Source organism: Apodemus sylvaticus, chromosome 22 (genome assembly GCF_947179515.1).
Source record: "Apodemus sylvaticus chromosome 22, mApoSyl1.1, whole genome shotgun sequence".
Classification (NCBI taxonomy): domain Eukaryota; kingdom Metazoa; phylum Chordata; class Mammalia; order Rodentia; family Muridae; genus Apodemus; species Apodemus sylvaticus.
The window spans coordinates 39,399,791-39,416,482 of NC_067493.1; the positions used below are offsets into that span (position 1 = coordinate 39,399,791).

General features: G+C 43.2%; 1 protein-coding gene across 3 annotated transcripts in view; it reads right to left on the reverse strand.

Annotated features, from left to right (window-relative positions):
• Window positions 1-516: 516 nt before the first annotated feature.
• Vkorc1l1 (vitamin K epoxide reductase complex subunit 1 like 1) overlaps window positions 517-16,692 on the reverse strand; it is a 47,291-nt gene continuing 31,115 nt past the window's right edge. For 2 of the 3 annotated variants that reach the window (XM_052168804.1, XM_052168803.1), the window contains exons 2-3: window positions 9,020-9,129; window positions 517-5,019 (exon numbers count right to left, since the gene is read on the reverse strand). In XM_052168804.1, the coding sequence (XP_052024764.1) occupies window positions 4,793-5,019; window positions 9,020-9,129 (337 nt within the window). In that variant the 3' untranslated portion in view covers window positions 517-4,792. The remainder of the gene's footprint in view (window positions 5,020-9,019; window positions 9,130-16,692) is intronic. The other variant, XM_052168806.1, reaches the window with a different exon arrangement.

The following is a 16,692-nucleotide window of genomic DNA, read 5'->3' on the forward strand; positions in this document are numbered from 1 at the left end:
CAACCAAGTAACTCTGGCTGTCCTAGAAACTCATGTAGATCAGGCTGGTCTCAACTCACAGATTGTGTCTGACTCTGCTGTGATTAAAGGCCTAAGCCACCACAGCATCCAGCCCTGTCAAGGATTCTTTTTTAAAATTCTTTCATGTATATTGTTTTGCCTGCATGTGTGAATGAATCAGATCCCCTGGATCAGGAGTTATAGACAGTAACGAGCTGCCACGTGAATCCTGGGAATTGAACCCATGTCCTCTAGAAGAACAGCCAGTGTTCCTAACCACTAAACCATATCTCTCCAGCCCCCTGTCTCGGATTCTTGAGAACCACAGGAATCCAAGAACATAGAGCCTAAAAAATTCTGAATAAAAAATTAGGAGAAAAGGCTCTCAATTAGTACCTGTAGGGATGGGTTCCGGTACCTCGGATACTCAAATCCTCCCTGACTCTAGACTTTGATTCACCTGGCTTCATCTTTGAAGACTCCACACTGAAGTAAGAACGATGGCAGCACAATATCCACAGGTAATGTCTACATTTATTTTATACCAAAAAAGTTATGTGCAACAAATAAACATTCTTACATATTTACATCTGTTTTTATTTACCAGTTAGCAAAATGGTACTCTAAATCTCTGATAAAGAATAGTTCTATCTATAGTAAAGAGGGAATCTTCCCAGTGAACTCCTTTTTACATGAAGGTTTACTCGGGAGCTTTTGAAGCAGGAGTAATATTTTAGATGGAACATACTTCACAGGTCAGATACACCTATTATCTAGGCCACGCTCAGTACAGCCTCATAACACTTCACGCCTCCTGGGCCAGTTAGTTTAAAGGGGAGGGGCGATTGGTCACACTGCCTGGAATCTACTCTGCTCTCTATGACTCAGGGCTGTCCTCACAAAGTTAGGATTCATATATGTACTGCCTAAAATGCTAAAAGGTGGAGGGAGCGGGTTCGCTGATGTGTGTGCACTGGAAGAAAACAGGAGTGGGTGAGGTTCGTTGCTCCAAACAGGTTCCTGGACATGAGTGGGGAACTTTGCTGACGTTTTCTGACTTTTAAGGTCAGGTCACCTACCACCTGCCAGTACCCATCAGAAGCAACTGGTGGTACCAGCTAGAGCTTAGCAAGTAACTGCTGAGCAGTTGTGTTTTGAGTTTTTGCTTTTCTAGAGACAAGGTCTCAAAATAGCCCAGACTGCCCTTGAACTTCTGGTCTTCCTGCCTCTACTTCCAAGTGCTGGGATTCTAGGCATGTGCTACCATGCCTAGCTGCAGTTTTAGTCTTTCGAATATAATTATAAATAAACAAAAAAGCAACAATATTAATTTTCTTGTCCTCATAGGTACAAGGGTCTTTTATACCAAACAAAATACTTTCATATTTATATGGGTGTTTTGCCTGCATATATATCTATATACCATATGCATGCAGTGCCCTCGGGGGCCAGAAGAGGGTGTCAGATCCCCAGGAACTGGAGTTGCAGCTAACAGTTGTTAAGCAGACATGTGGGTGGTTAGAGCCAAACCCAGGCCCTCTGCAAGTGCTCCTAACTGCTAAGCCACCTCCCTAGCCCCCAAAACTTGTCTCTTTACATGAAAAAAATCAATGTTTTTCAATATTCCTTATGTATAATGAATCTGAACCTCTCATCCTAGCACTTGGGAGGCTAAGGCAGGAGTAATGTCAAGTTTGAAGGCAGCCTAGGCTATGTACTGAGTTCTAGGACAGCCGAGGCTACAGAGAAAGATCATGTGTCTCTTTAAGAACAAACAAAACAACCACAACAAAAGAGCTGAAGGAGAGGCTATATAGATGAAGCAAAAATAATTCTTGGAATACAGCTAGTGCAACTAGTTAAACCTGAGTTGTGCCAGAAGTTTACCCTCCCTGACAGGAACCAGCTGTGTGAAAGGACCATGGGAAACCCCACATGCCGAGCACAGGCCCTGGAGCACACCTAGCCAGAGCTTCTCTTATTCCCTCAAATATTGTGGCTGTGAAGTGAGAGGCTTTTTGTTAGGAATCCCTTCAAAAGCATGAAGCACAGAATTACTGTAGGAATCATTTTCCCCCGGTCTGCCTGTCTATATTTATTGTTAAGTCAACTAGCAGTGTTCATTATTGTTTTGTGGGTAGGGTTTTTGAGTCCAGGTTTCACTATATAACTCTGGCTGGCCTGGAGCTCATTATCTAGGTCAGGGCAGTCTAGACCTCAGAGATCCACCTGCCTCTGCTCCCCAAGTGCTGGGACTTAAGGTGTGTGTCACTGGGCCCGCCAAACCCTGCTTCTTCAGTGTTTAAATACTCAGTCTGAAACAGTTATAACAATATTAGCAGTTTTATAACACAGTGTTTCTCTTTCCCATTTCACAAGATGGTACAGAGAAAAGGAAGCCTGAATTCCCTCAGGGCAAAACTTAACATAAAACACAACAGGCTCCCTTACAGTGAACATATATTTTAGAAAAAAAAAAGTCTCCTATAGCTAATGCTGGTCTCTATTTTGCTATGTAGTCAAGGATGACCTTGAATTCCTGATCCCCCTGCATCTATCTCTATCCCAAGTGATGGGGTCATGGGCAAGCATGAGTACACTGGTCAGCAAATGCTGTTATTTCCAACAGCACCTGGTAAGTCTCTGTGAGAAAGGGGTATTCATCCTATTAGGTCACAGGAATGTAACAAACAAACAAACAAACAAACAATTCATACAATCAACAATGGTGGTACTCCCAAGACTTAGGAAAGCAAAGGGAAGCCTTGAAGGGGCTGGCGGAGGGAGCCCTCTCACATTTTCTTAAGTAAGGGTTGGAGACATCTGTAATGTCAAGACAAGCTTTAACTCCACCCTGCTGAGTGATGATGTAAGACAGAAAAGGTCATTTGGAATAGGGACCCAAGCGACACTTTTAGCAGAGCCTTGATACATTAAGTAGCAGAAGTCTTAGCTATTAGCCATTCCACTGCCTTGGGAGACCGGACACAGGCCTATGAGATGACTTCACTGTACAATTCTTGATTGAGGACTTGGTTTACCATAAACTCCATTCAGTACTTTCTAGACGTTCTTTAACCACTTCAGAAGACAACAGTAATGCATACATAGTAAGATGGTCGAGGAAATGTTCACATTCATGGGGAAACACAACCTTTGATGAAATTGGAATTAAGCTGTCTTTTAAGAAACTGGTTAGGACCTTCTAAAGGAGCATTACAATTCCTATTTTATACCTGCCCCAGGCCAGAAATCCTATGGTGTATCAGTTTTGACTGAAAGTCATAAACCACTCAACGATTGCCATCTCAGAGTTTGCTGTCTAGTTGCCTGTTTTTTTGTTTTTTTTTTTTAACATATTAACCAAATCATAAACAAAAACACTGCTACTTCTCAACCCGAGAAATAAAATGGCTGCACGGACCCTTCTGGTAGAATGCAAGTTCTCTGCTTCGTGGTAAGGAGGGATACTTCTGCCCCAGTTCAACACACAGAATGATTTGGTTTGAGATTTAAGACAGAAGGCACTTTTAACATCTCCTGTAAGACGCTAACCAGAGAAACACAGCCGCCATGCCATTGGGGTTTATTCAGATCACTGCTTCTGTGTGGCTACCAGAGTGGGACAGTTTCCACGTTGTGTTTCTTCTGAGTCAGCAAACGGTTCCTCCCGACAGCCCTAAGGTTTACACATTCAGTATGTGATTCTGAAACACTTACTGACCATCCTTAGTGCAGAAGAAACGAGAAAGGAAACACTATGGCCCGACCTCAGAGCACCTGGCCTGTGCCTACTTCAGTCGGAATACTGCGCAGCTCACTGGCACCGGACTCAAGGGAACACATGCGTATAGAGAGGGCAGCCGCTGTTTAAGAGGCTTTATCCAGAAACGCCATAGTGGTTTTTCAGTTGTTCTCCAAAGACTATATCCACTTCCCACCATCAGTGTCCTGAGAGCCTTGGAATTAAAAGGTCTAGTCACGTGACATCCTGTTCCATTACGATCCATCCAGCTCTGACTAGTCAAGCTTGACTCGGATGTTCAGACTTAGTTTCTTCCTCTCAGAGTGGGAGATGGAAGGGAACCAACCATCCTACTGTTTCTGCTGTCAATACTGCACCAGGGCTATCAGCACGTTTCCCAAGATGTTCTGCTTGCCTCTACTATCTCCACTATCAGTCACAATGAGCTGACAATTCCTTGCTACACTTCAACTAAACTGTACAGTAAGTTCTGCAGGGGTGGATCCAATGTTTCTACCTTTATTTACAAATATCACACGAATGGACTCTAATTGAATCTACAGGTTTAAATCCATCAGCTAAAAACATATTACATATTGTAAACATGGCAATATTTAATACAGTATCTATTCTAAAATATTTTCATGTTCATGATCACATTTGTTATACCTGAAATTGAATTTATACACATTAAAGAATGACTAGCAATGGCTGCTCACTTTACGGCTGAGGACCGGGGCTAGGGCTACATTTTATTATCTCAGAAACATCTTCAAGGTAAGGTTAAAGCTTGTCTTTGATTGGCTCGGCGTATCCTTTTTTTGTATCCGGATTTAAAATGAAGACTGACACAGGAAATAGCTAGGGCCCCTTCTAATTTACAATATTTTAAAAAATCAGTTTAAGATTCTCAGGGAAAGTGTCTGTTGTGAATTAAAAAAACAAAAAACAAAAAACAAAAAACAAAAAATCAAAACAAAAAACCACCTTGCAAAATAAACTTAATGAAAGAAGTGTTTGAGACGGCTGGGTGGAGTCCGCTGGGCATCAGTCTTCCTTAGGCTGCAGCTGCCGCTTCCAGGCCTCATTCAAATAAACTAGTCGTTTGTAATTGATGATGAGGAGGAGGAAGTTCAGCACATATGTGGTGACGCAGATGATGCAAAACTCCTTCAGCACAAAGTACAGAATGTAACCCAGGTACAAAGAGCCCACCACAGACACAATGGAGGAGCTCATGAGGACCAGAGCTGCAACTGCGCTGGCTGTCAGGCCTGCAAGAGAGACACAATGGCTATGTCAGCGCTGGGCCTGGACAGACGCTTCTCAACTGACAAGTAACAGGCTGTGGCTAGAGCAGCGTATCAATACTGACCTTACCTTCTTGACTGTGAAAGAAAGCAGAGTGCAAACACTGCGCATGTGTCTTAAGGCTAAACGGGCTGAATTGTGCTGACAGGAGAGCTTCACAGCTGCCAGGGTTCTGATCTGTTACTACTGCACAAGGAAGTGCGCACACCAACTGTGCAGGCTCCCCATCACAGTGAGCCAAGATGCCAGTGGTCTCCTGATGAGCACAGGGACTAGGGCAGCAGCTTTCCCTCTGAGGACAGACTGGGTAAGGTCCACTCTTGTCATTTCTCTATAGGTTCTCTACCTGGGGAGATGCTGCCTTTCATGTTTAGATCAAATTTACCAAAAAAAGCCAGACCAGGTAATGCCCTTGCCTACACTGTGCTGGAGAGGAAAAAAAGGAGGGAGGGACGGAGGGAGGGGGGGCGAGAGAGGGGGAGAGAGGGGCAGAGAGAAAGAGGGAGGGAGAGAGAGAGAGAGAGGGAGGGAACAGAGAAGGGAGGGAGGGAGGGAGGGAGAGAGAGAGCGCAAGCAAGCAAACACTTTTTTTTTTATTTTTTGGGGTTTTTTTTTTTGTTTTTTGTTTTGTTTTGTTTTTTTGGTTTTTGTTTTTTGTTTGTTTGTTTTTTGTTTGTTTGTTTGTTTTTCAAGACAGGGTATCCCTGGCTGTCCTAGAAGTCACTCTGTAGACCAGGCTGTCCTCAAACTCAAAACTCGGAAGTCCACCTGCCTCTGCTTCCCTAGTGCTGGGATTAAAGGCTGCCCAGCACGTTGACACTTTAGAATGGTTAACTGATGGAGAGGGAAAGTAAAGCGGGCGGTAAACCACATCTGCATCAAAATACACGAGGGAGGAGGCAGCGTTCTGGGGGCAGAGGCAAAAGGCTCAGGCTGGAGGCCTGCCTGGATGGATATATAGTACGACCTTGCCGCAAGGAGAAAAATGAAGTAGTCAGGTATTAGTGTCTGCAATCTTCACTCCCTTCACTAGCACTATCCTGTAACTCCTAATGCCAGTAACACAAATACTATACATTGATTTTAAAGGTCAGAGAAAGCGAGAGCACACTAAACTCCCAATTATCTAATTGCTGATGGGCCAGGAAAGCCTAGACTCTGTCAATCCACTCACTTGCGCCAAATCATGTATGCTCAGAATCTAAAACTGAATAATTAGTGCGGACACCTTAACTTTATCAAAGAAGTTAGTTTTTAAAATGATGCAAAAGGCATGGCGATCTACTCCATAATCCAGTCAGTACTCAGGAGGCTAAGGCAGGGGAATCTAAGAACAGTCAAGGGTAGGAATGATTCCGGCCTAGCTGGAGATAGGTACGTAAATATTTTGAAAAACGACACTTGTAGGCTAACGGTGTAGCTCAGGAGGCAGATTTCTTGTCGCCTAGATGCTTACTTAAGGCTGTGGGGTTCAACCGCTAGCACAGCAAGCAAACGGACGACAATACAGACATAAAATGGCCTGTGAACCATGTCCTGGGTTGTCTCTGCTCGATTTAAGCAGCAGACAGGACTCTACCTCTCACGTCTGCTGTGAGAACGAAGCGGGCTCAGGTGAAGCTTGAGTCTATGAACTACATACAATAAGGTGCTCAGAATGCCCCGTGAGTGCTGCTACTGCAATGATTGCAGTATATGCGAGCACCTGTGATTTGTGGGAAAAAAATGTGGACTTTATAATGTGCCATTACTGTAACAATAGAATATCTTCTAGCTGTAAAAACATCAACCAAAAAAAAAAAAAAAACCCTAAAAAAAAAAAAAAACCATTAAATGTATTCATTCCATATAAATGTACAGATAGATAAGTTTAAAAAAAGAAAAAACAAATAAAAGGGGCAAAGGAAAATACACTGTAGGAAGGACAGCGAACACAGCATTTGCTTTTCTATGTTTTGAAAATAAAGAAGCCGGGCAGTGGTGGCGCATGCCTGTAATCCCAGCACTTGGGAGGCAGAGGCAGGCGGATTTCTGAGTTCGAGGCCAGCCTGGTCTACAGAGTGAGTTCCAGGACAGCCAGGGCTACACAGAGAAACCCTGTCTCGAAAAACCAAAAGAGAGAGAGAGGAGAGAGAGAGAGAAGAAAATAAAGAAAATTAAGAGCATGTGTTTGTTTGCATTTTCTTATTAAAAAACAAACTCCAGAAGCATTGCTCAGGGTGGGAGGGAGGTGAGCTGAAGTGAATCTGAGGTGGATTATCTTCACCACATAGCAGCTTGTTTCGTTAACATTTGAACTATGTGGAAAAAACCATTTACAATGATGGCTGTCACACAGTCTACAAGAGGGTGAGGTGGCACGCTCTGGATGTGTTAGGTGACTCAGAAGAGCTGACGTTACGAGAGCACGTGGAAGCCAAAGTCAGCAAATGTAAGTGGCTATGCCTGCGATGGGCCTCGCACACGGGCTGGAGCCAACACATCAGTATTATAAATACGGACCACCTCACCTTGGTCTTCCACGGGAACCTGGATGATGGTTTTCTCTAAGCTCTTTCTTTCCTACTACGGGGAAATGATGGCTCCCTGAGTTGGGGTTTGTGCTTTAGAAATCCCACAAAAAACAACAAGTTGGGGATAAGCTCCTCCCCTCCTCCGACGGGACCCCTCACTACACAAACAAGCATAATATATAGGATATATTATCCTATAGCCTTAAACCCCATTTTGCTTGCTTTACTGAACCTTAATCTCTTCACGCTCACTTCTTTAACACACAACTTTCTAAGATGGAGATGCCTTCGCTAGCTCAGCCACTGCTTACTGCCGAGGCCCCAGGAGTAGCTTGCCGCTTTAAACCGCACTGTCTTGAGTATCGTGTCTACACCTTTCTACTTCCTATTTCTGCAGGATAAATGCATACTCTCAGCATTGGGCAACCTTGATAACACTTTTTAGAAAAAGTCATACTCCAGTGTGAATGGCAGCAAGCCTACTCCAGACTTAGGTTAGCCAATCACTGCCCAAGAGAGCTGACGAACAATAGGATCTTATATTAACGGCTGATTGCAAAGCACAAGTGGGAACAGGAGCCTATCACAAAGCTAAAGTTTAAAGATTATCAAAGATGAGCTTAGTGGGTAGTAAAAGAACATTAAATACAATAACATCAAAATAATGGCTACTGAGACTTGACAACTAGAAATTTTGACAAAACAAAACAAAACAACAAAAAGCAAAAATGAAAAACACTTCTAAAATGGACATTAGATGGAGACCAGACGATTTGAAGAGAGGAACAATTTGGCAATAACTGTTAAAATCCATTTTTAAAAAAAAAAAAAAAAAAAAGGGCCTTTTTTGTTTTGTATTGCCCCATGGCATTGTTTAGTAAAAATGTGAACCTGAGATGCCCAGACACTCAGGACAGTAATACTGAAAATAAGAGGCTACAAAGTTTGTTGTTATTGTTTTCTTTTTCTTTTAGCAAAAGGCAGGGCTGAAGAAGCAGCTCAGCTGTCCAGTCCTGTGTTCAATTCCAGCACCAAAGGGACAAGCAGAAGACCCACAAGACAGGAAACAGTAGATACATAGACATGCTGAGTTATGGCAGCTTACTGCTACTGTTTTCTTAAGCTGTGATAGATACTTTAAGATAGCTAGAGCCTATAATACAACTTTAAAAAACAAGCTTACAAGCAGGACTGGAATAATAATTTCCATGGATGGGGCTCAGTTTCTGGACCTCATGACATACTACTAGCCATGACTAAACGTCCACTGATACCAAGGTCACCACATGATAAGCAGCAGTGACTCACACTTCACAATACAGAACTGTGCTGGACTCTGTGGTCCTCCATTGTTAGCACATGCTTTGATTGTGAGGACACACGAGGGAGAAGACACAAGCACTGAATGGGCAGAACAAGCTTATTTCTGTATCTCTGAATCAATACTTACCAAGCAATAACTGTAGTATATAAAATATAAGTCCAAAGACACTGTTTGGCTGGTTTAATACACCATCTTTTCCAAAAATGGAACCCAAAAGACCAAATCCTCGACCCCATCTGTAAAATAAGGAAAACCAGTAACCCTATATTTGAGATTCCCTAATTTTTTAAATGTAAAATTATTTGAGAATGTTATCCAATCCCACAATCAACTATGTTGACAAAACACTTAAGTATCTTTGTTCCATGACCGATTTGCACAAGGGGAAGGCCAAACATTAGATTTCTGTACTGTGTCTGAATTAAATAGATGGTTTAACACAAATATCCCTAAAAGCTCTGTATTGCCACCTAAGACTCTCCAGGGCCACTTTCTATTCCTAAGGCAAACACATGGTTTCTTTACCAACAGTATTAGCATTTGCAAGAGAAAACTTTGCTCAATCCAGATTATCCTCCGACCTTTCCAACTAGGTAGTTCTCTAGTGAGGGCTGTTCTTACATTTACAGCGCTTAGAGGGTCCCTGGCCTCCTCTCACTCCATTTCCCACCCTAGGCTGTGACCATTAACAAAGCTTGCAGCCACTGCTAAGTGCAGCTACTGAAAACTACTCATGTGGTCCATTCCATAGCAAACAAGACAGATCTTTGAGAAGCAGCTTACTGGACATTTCACCAGGGTAAGCTTGAGGAGAAACACTCTGATCTTTGAATCAGAAACCATAGGTCTCTTCTAGAATCCTGTTTCCAAAGTAAAAAACTGGTATTTCACATTCCACTATACATTTTCATTCAAAGTTTTTCAAAATTTGTACGTGACTTTACATTTTCAGAATCTTTTAAAATAATTTTTATTGAATTTGTTCTCTGACAATTTTATTCACATATAAAGTTCATTCTGTCCACCCCTTTAATATCTTTCCCACCTCTATAACCCTCTAAAATCTAAAATCCAATTTAATAAGGTAATACAAACAGACCAACAGTAACTGGATTAAAAACCTCCAGACACTTCAGCTTTAACCCAGAGTGACAGTGCTTCCTAAATACAAAAAGGAAATGATGTCTGAGACTAGGAATGAATGACTAAATCATGCTGGTTTAAAGGAGCTCATGTTGAATTGACAGAACAAAACCCCTTCACAGTCACACTGAAACAATGACCATCCCAATCTTGGAGCTGAGAGCTACAGAGGATTTTTATTTCACAGACTTACACATTTCAAACACACAAAAGCAGGCTCCATTACATTACATGCACGGATTCTCTCACCCACCAAATGCTTGGTGAGCAATGGTGGAGTACACCTGAGGCGCAGGACCTGATAGGCAGCACTGCCCTCGTGGACTTACATTCTAGTTATGGCCAAAGGAAAAAAAAATACCAAGTACATTACCTTCAGAATTGGACAAGCCTACTCAGACAGACAGAAGAACGGGGGTGGGACAGTCCAGGTCAGCACTTGGTAAAGTGAAGTCACCTAGTGAGGACTTGTCAAAATGCAGATTTTGCTTCAGTGGGCTGGCAGTGAGGCTAAGACTGCATTCAACAAAAGGAGCTGGGGCTGGGGTGCATATCTGTATTTCCAGCACTCTGGGGGCTGAAGCAAAAGGAGTATCATGAGTTTGAGGCTAACCTGAGCTACACAGTGAGTCCTAGGACAGCCTGGGTTAAAAAGAGACCCTGTGTCAAAACAACAACAAAAATAACCAGGTAGAAATAGATCTCCCATTTGAGCTATAGCTGTACTAGACAGAGCTCACTCCTAGCTATTTATCAGAATGACTCCAAGTTTGCACATCAATGTCTGCTGCATATGTGGGTAATTCCATACATGTAATAATATCCTGAGTTCAACCCCCAGAACCCACAGAACAGACACCATGATGTTGTCCTTTGACGTCCACGTGTCCCAGGGCATGGACCTCCACAACCCTCCCCGCATACATCATGTGTGCATATCTATACACAGTATTAATAAACTAAAAAAAAGTTAGGGCCAGTAAGATAGCTCAGAGGCCTTCGTCACCAAGCCTGACAGCCTGACTTCAATTCTCAGGACTTACTTTGGTGGAGAGAACCAACCCCTAAAAGTTGTCCTCTGACTGACACACATATGCCATTAACATGCACACCCATGATAAGTAAACAACACACCAATCTTGCCTAAAAGACAGCCAAGGAACCAGTATGGATAGAACATAAGAGAGGGGAAAAAAAGAATGTTAAAAAGTTGGCTTTTGGGCCGGACGGTGGTGGCGCACGCCCGTAATCCCAGCACTCTGGGAGGCAGAGGCAGGCAGATTTCTGAGTTCGAGGCCAGCCTGGTCTACAGACTGAGTTCCAGGACAGCTAGGGCTACACAGAGAAACCCTGTCTTGAAAAACAAAAAAACAAAAACAAAAACAAAACAAAAAAAACCAAACACCTTTGATCCTAGCATTTAGGAAGCAGAGGCAGTTGGATCTCTGAGTTTGAGGCCAGCCTGGTCTACATGGCAAGTCTGAGGTCAGCCAGAGAACTACATAGTGAGACCTGTTCCAATAAATTAAGTAAGTAAGTAAGTAAGTGAAATAATTTGAAAATTTATTTTAGGCATTCTAGCTTCACTACTGAAAATAGACTGGAGGGAGACAGCAGCGGTAAGACGTCCAGTTAACCAGCACTGAAGGATTCTCAGGGGATGGAGCGTGCGGCTATGGCGGCCATGTGCTGAGAAATGAGATCCAGGCTCTTTGGAAGGGGCAGCTCCCACAACTTGCTCCCGGATGGAACAAGCAGCATGACACAAAGAAATGATGCAACATGACACTGAGGACTTTGACTTGAGCAGCTAGGCAGAGAAGCTGTGTTTTCTGAGCTGGGAAGAGGATCTGATCAGAAACTCAGCTTTGGACATGGCTCACCCTGCCTTTAGAAGCTAGAGAGAGGACAGATAAGCAAGTATAAACTTGCAGTGTAAGCTAGAGATAAATTTGTTGGTAGTCAGGATATGGGTGGTATTTTAGAGTCAGGAGACTTATGACAGCAACAAAAAACTTTGATAAATTAATGGCTATCAATCAACAACTGACATATGACTCAGCTTCCGAGATGGCAAGGGTGAACACGTGGCACAGGACTTTGGTGGCTGATGCTTCTGTTGACATCAACCATGACTGTTGTTTCAGTCGTCAAACTTTGCCTTCAGATGTTCTCATACACATAGTTCAGCAAAAAACACCCAAGCAATATTAGAACACTGATTTTCCTCAAGAAACTGTAGATTTAAGTGGCTTTCCCTTTAATTGGCCCTGAAAGTTAAATGTATTTCCTATATATGTTGAAATGAAGGCTGTGGATATTTCCTCAATACCTGCCTGCAGGGATGGAGATGGCTCTAGGGGAAAGTGTTTGCCATGTAAGCAGGGAATCTGAGTTCAAGCCCAAGAACCCAGGGAAAATGCTACATGTGGTGGCACCTATGACACTAGCTGGGGGGAGAGCCCTGGTAAACGAATACCTGCGGCTGGCTGCCTAGACAGCCTAGCCAAATTAGCATGTCCCCATACAGTGAGAGTCAAAATTAAGGTGGGGCTGTCGAGATGGTTCGATGGTTATGGTGCTGGCTACGAAGCTTGACAACCAGAGTCTGAGTTCTAGTCCTGGGACCCATATCCGTGGTGGATGGACAGAACTGACTACTAAAAGTTGTCCCTGGACCTCCAAATAAATTCTGTGGTGTATATACACAAATACACAGAAATAATAAAATAACAACAACAACAACAAAAAAAGTAAAGGGAAATTGAGGAAATCAACATTGAGCCCCTGCCTTCACGAGTACTGTCCTGCACGCTCGAGAGCACACACAGAGGCTGAGAAACATTCTGTGGATGCATCTGAAAGTCTCCCCCTCATTTCCTATGGGCTTTAACTTTTTTAAAGTTTTGACACATGGTCTCTCATTTTGTACCCTATAATGGCCTAGAGCTAAGCTACATTCCCCAGGCTGTCCTTAAACTTGTGACAACCTCCCTGCCTTAGCCTCCCAAGCACAGGGATGACAGGTGTGAGTCACATGTCTAGCTGAGTTTCACCCCTGAGTCAGCCATAACCACCAGAAAACTCTTTGGACAGCACTGTCTTTTATATGCAACTGTTTCCATGGAGTATAATGTTGGTATTAAGTCTTAACTACCAAAAGAATGTTTGTATGAATTTGCTAAGGAATATTGCTAAAACACCTATATCTATGTAACCTTAGGTTAAACTTTTAAGGAGATTACTAATTAATAGAAAAAAGGCTGTGTCCTCTCTTTTTCTTCTTTTTTTTAAAGACAGGGCTTTGCTCTGTCACCCAGCTAGTACCAACTCATTCAGGACAGTGTTGAATGAGCAATAATGACTTGCCTCAGTCCCTCAAATCCTAGGATATGGACCAGCCCCATCTGCCTAATGCTTTCCTGTGCAGGCAGCCGGCTGGTGGGGCATGATGATGCAGCCCTAGAAACCTAGCACTCTGGGAGCGAGGCAGAGCACAAGGTCTAAGACGAGTGCGACGAAGTATGTAAGGCTTAATTACTTGTTTTTTTTTTTAAATCATCTAAATTAAAAACAGAATTGTAGTGCTAGAGGAAGAAACCCCAACAATAATTCCCTCTAGAGGCTTGGAGGCAGATTCCTGGGACTAAAGGCGTACACCACTATGTCCCACCACTGAATCCCGAGCATGCTGAGCTCCAAGAATCTACCTGTCACAACTTCCCTGAACTCCAATATTTTGTGTGGGTGCTGAGGGTCTGAACTCAGTTCAAGCTTGCATAACAAGCACTTTGTTCACCGAGCTATCTCCCTACCAGAATTCTCCTTGTAAAGAAAAGATATAGGTCATAAAGCAAATTGGGAGGAAAAGACCTCGCCATGTAGTATTTAATGTTTGTTTTTTGAGACAGTCTCACTATATAGCCCCTGATGGTCAGGAACTCATTATATAGACCAGGAGGTCTTCAAACCCAGACATTATATAGACCAGGAGAGCTGCAAACTCCGAGGGCCGCCTGCCTCTGCCTCCGAGTGCTGCTATTAAAGGAGTGCATCACCCACACCTGGCAGACTTGTTTTTTAGCATTTGTACCTATTTTTTTTCAGTTTTGCTATGTAGCCCCAGCTAGCCTGGTACTTGTTTATTGCTGGCCTAAAACTAATGGCAATCCTTGCCTCAAATTCCTGAGTGGTGGGATTACAGACACATGCTATTATGCTATTTAATTTAACACGAATTAAACTAGAGAGATAAATTTTACATATGGATGAAAATTTTACATATGGCATACAGCAGCAGCAAACGAGAAGAAGCTGGAAGAATTCTAGCAGACAAAATCAAAGAAGTATAATCTTCCCCAAAACTCGATCTTGGTACCCAGACAGATGGTGAAAGACTAACAACTCAGTGCTCTGCCTGACAGAGTAACAAGACTGGTGTGTGTGTGTGTGTGTGTGTGTGTGTATTGGGGGGGGACAGTGAGGTAGTTCAGTTGTGCTTGCTATATAAACATGAGGACCTACCTAGGCTTGGTTCATCAGCACTCAAGCAAAAGCCAGGAGTAGTGATGTACTCCTGTAACCCCAGGACTAGTGTGGCACAAGGATCCCTGGGGTTTGCTGGCTGGCTGGCTATCCAAGATTTCTTGGTCAATTCAGGCCAATGGAAAGATACTGTCTCAAAAAATAAAGTGGATTGTGCCAGAAGAACAGCCAAGGTTGGCACAGAGACTGAGTTACTTGCAGCCAAGTACAGTGGTGAGCACCCCTCATTTATTTTTAATCTGTTTGAGATGTCGTTAGTTTTATTTCATGTGTGTGTGGGTGTTTTGGTTTGTGAGCTAGATGTATGCAGTACCCTTGAAGGCCAGAAGGGGGCCTGGAACTGGAGGTACAGATGGTTGTCAGTGATCATGTGGTACTAGAAAATAAACTCAGGTCCTTTGGAAGAATATTCGGTGCTCTTAACCCAGGAGCAATCTCCAGACGCCCCGTCCCCTACCTAATTTTTAATGCAAGGCCTGGGGACAGAATGCAGAGTGCTCTATTTCTGAATTTTATTCCTAGCTTTCTTGTTTGTTTTTGTTTTTTTCTCCCTCAAAACAGGGATTCCTGGCTATCCTGGAACTCGCTCTGTAATCAGGCTGGCCTTGAACGCGCAGAGATCTGCCTGCTTCTGTGTGAACCAACACCACCCAGCTCAAGCTTATTTTCATACTTTTTTTTTAATGCCTCCAACACTGGGAGGTGGAGGCAGCCAAATCTGTGAGTTCAAGGCCAGGCCAGTCTATGAAGTGAGTCCCAGGCCAGCCGGGCACTAAACAGTGAGACTGTGTCTCAAATAAAAAGTTGGTTCTAGTTTGTCTCCTATCACCATCAGTCCTCTTAGAGATCTGCACTTTGTCAGTGCAGACAAGTTTAAAGAGTGAAAACGAGGAACTTTCAAGATGGCTCTGCAAGTATTATATTGCGGCTGGTAAAGTCAACTTCCCAGAAGCCTCACTGAAAGCAAGCCTGCCCACAGCAGCACAGACAGAAGGCCTGGGGCTGAAGGAGGCTGCTCCCCTTTTGCTTGCTTGGCCTTCCCTCTTACCAAGGAGTCCATCTGCTCTGCCCTGTTGCTGCTGCTGATTCCTTCACTGATATCAGAACCAGTATTTCCAGGCTTCCCTTGTGAACTAAGGGCTAGTGGCTGTCCAGGAACCTTTCAGACTTTCTGCACCAAACTGTAAATGCTCAGGCACACAGCCTTGTGGGCTAGGCAACCACTGAGTTGACCAGTGAGAGATGGTTACTATAGATCTGCTCTGGGTGCTGAGTCACTCACTCAACCTCAAAAATGAACAAGCCTGATGTGGTAGGTGGCCCATGCCCTTAGGGTCAGCACTCAGGGGGCAGCTGCAGTTCCTGCAGAGGCAGCTGGATCTCCCTGCGTTGGTGGTCAGTCTGAACAATGAGTTCCAAAACAGTCAGGGCTATGGAGACACCTGGTCTTAGAAACAACACAATTTTAAAAACTCTGAGCAACTAATAAGTTCTCAGCCTCTGCGGTGTGATTCAACTGTTAATAATACAAGCTGATTTAAACTCTTTAGTATATACATATGTACTGTGTAATCTATATTAATCCCATTGAATCTAAAAGTCCTCCAGAGAACTGTGAATACAAATAAAAGCATCTGCCACCAAGCCAGATGACTTGCGCTTGAGTCCAGTATACACATACATACATACACACACACACACACACACACACACACACACACACACACACACACACACACACACGGTGGAAGAGAACCAAGTCCAGAAAGCTGTCTTCTGGCCTTCCGGCCTCCACTGGAATGCTATGTGCATTATGACCTCCACATAAAATTAAAAGGAAAGAAGTTTTTAAATAGTGAAAAAAGTTAGAAACATCAAGGGAATGAAAAAGAAGCTCTGAAAAATGCTTTTCACAGATTATCACTACCTTATAAATTCAAACTTAATTTTTCCAGCCAAATAAAGCCTACTTATTTGTAGTAAGAACTAGATCTAATCCTTTCATCTAAAGTTAGTATTTTTTTTTTTCGAGACAGGGTTTCTCTGTAGCCCTGGCTGTCCTGGAACTCACTCTGTAGACCAGGCTGGCCTCGAACTCAGAAATCTGCCTG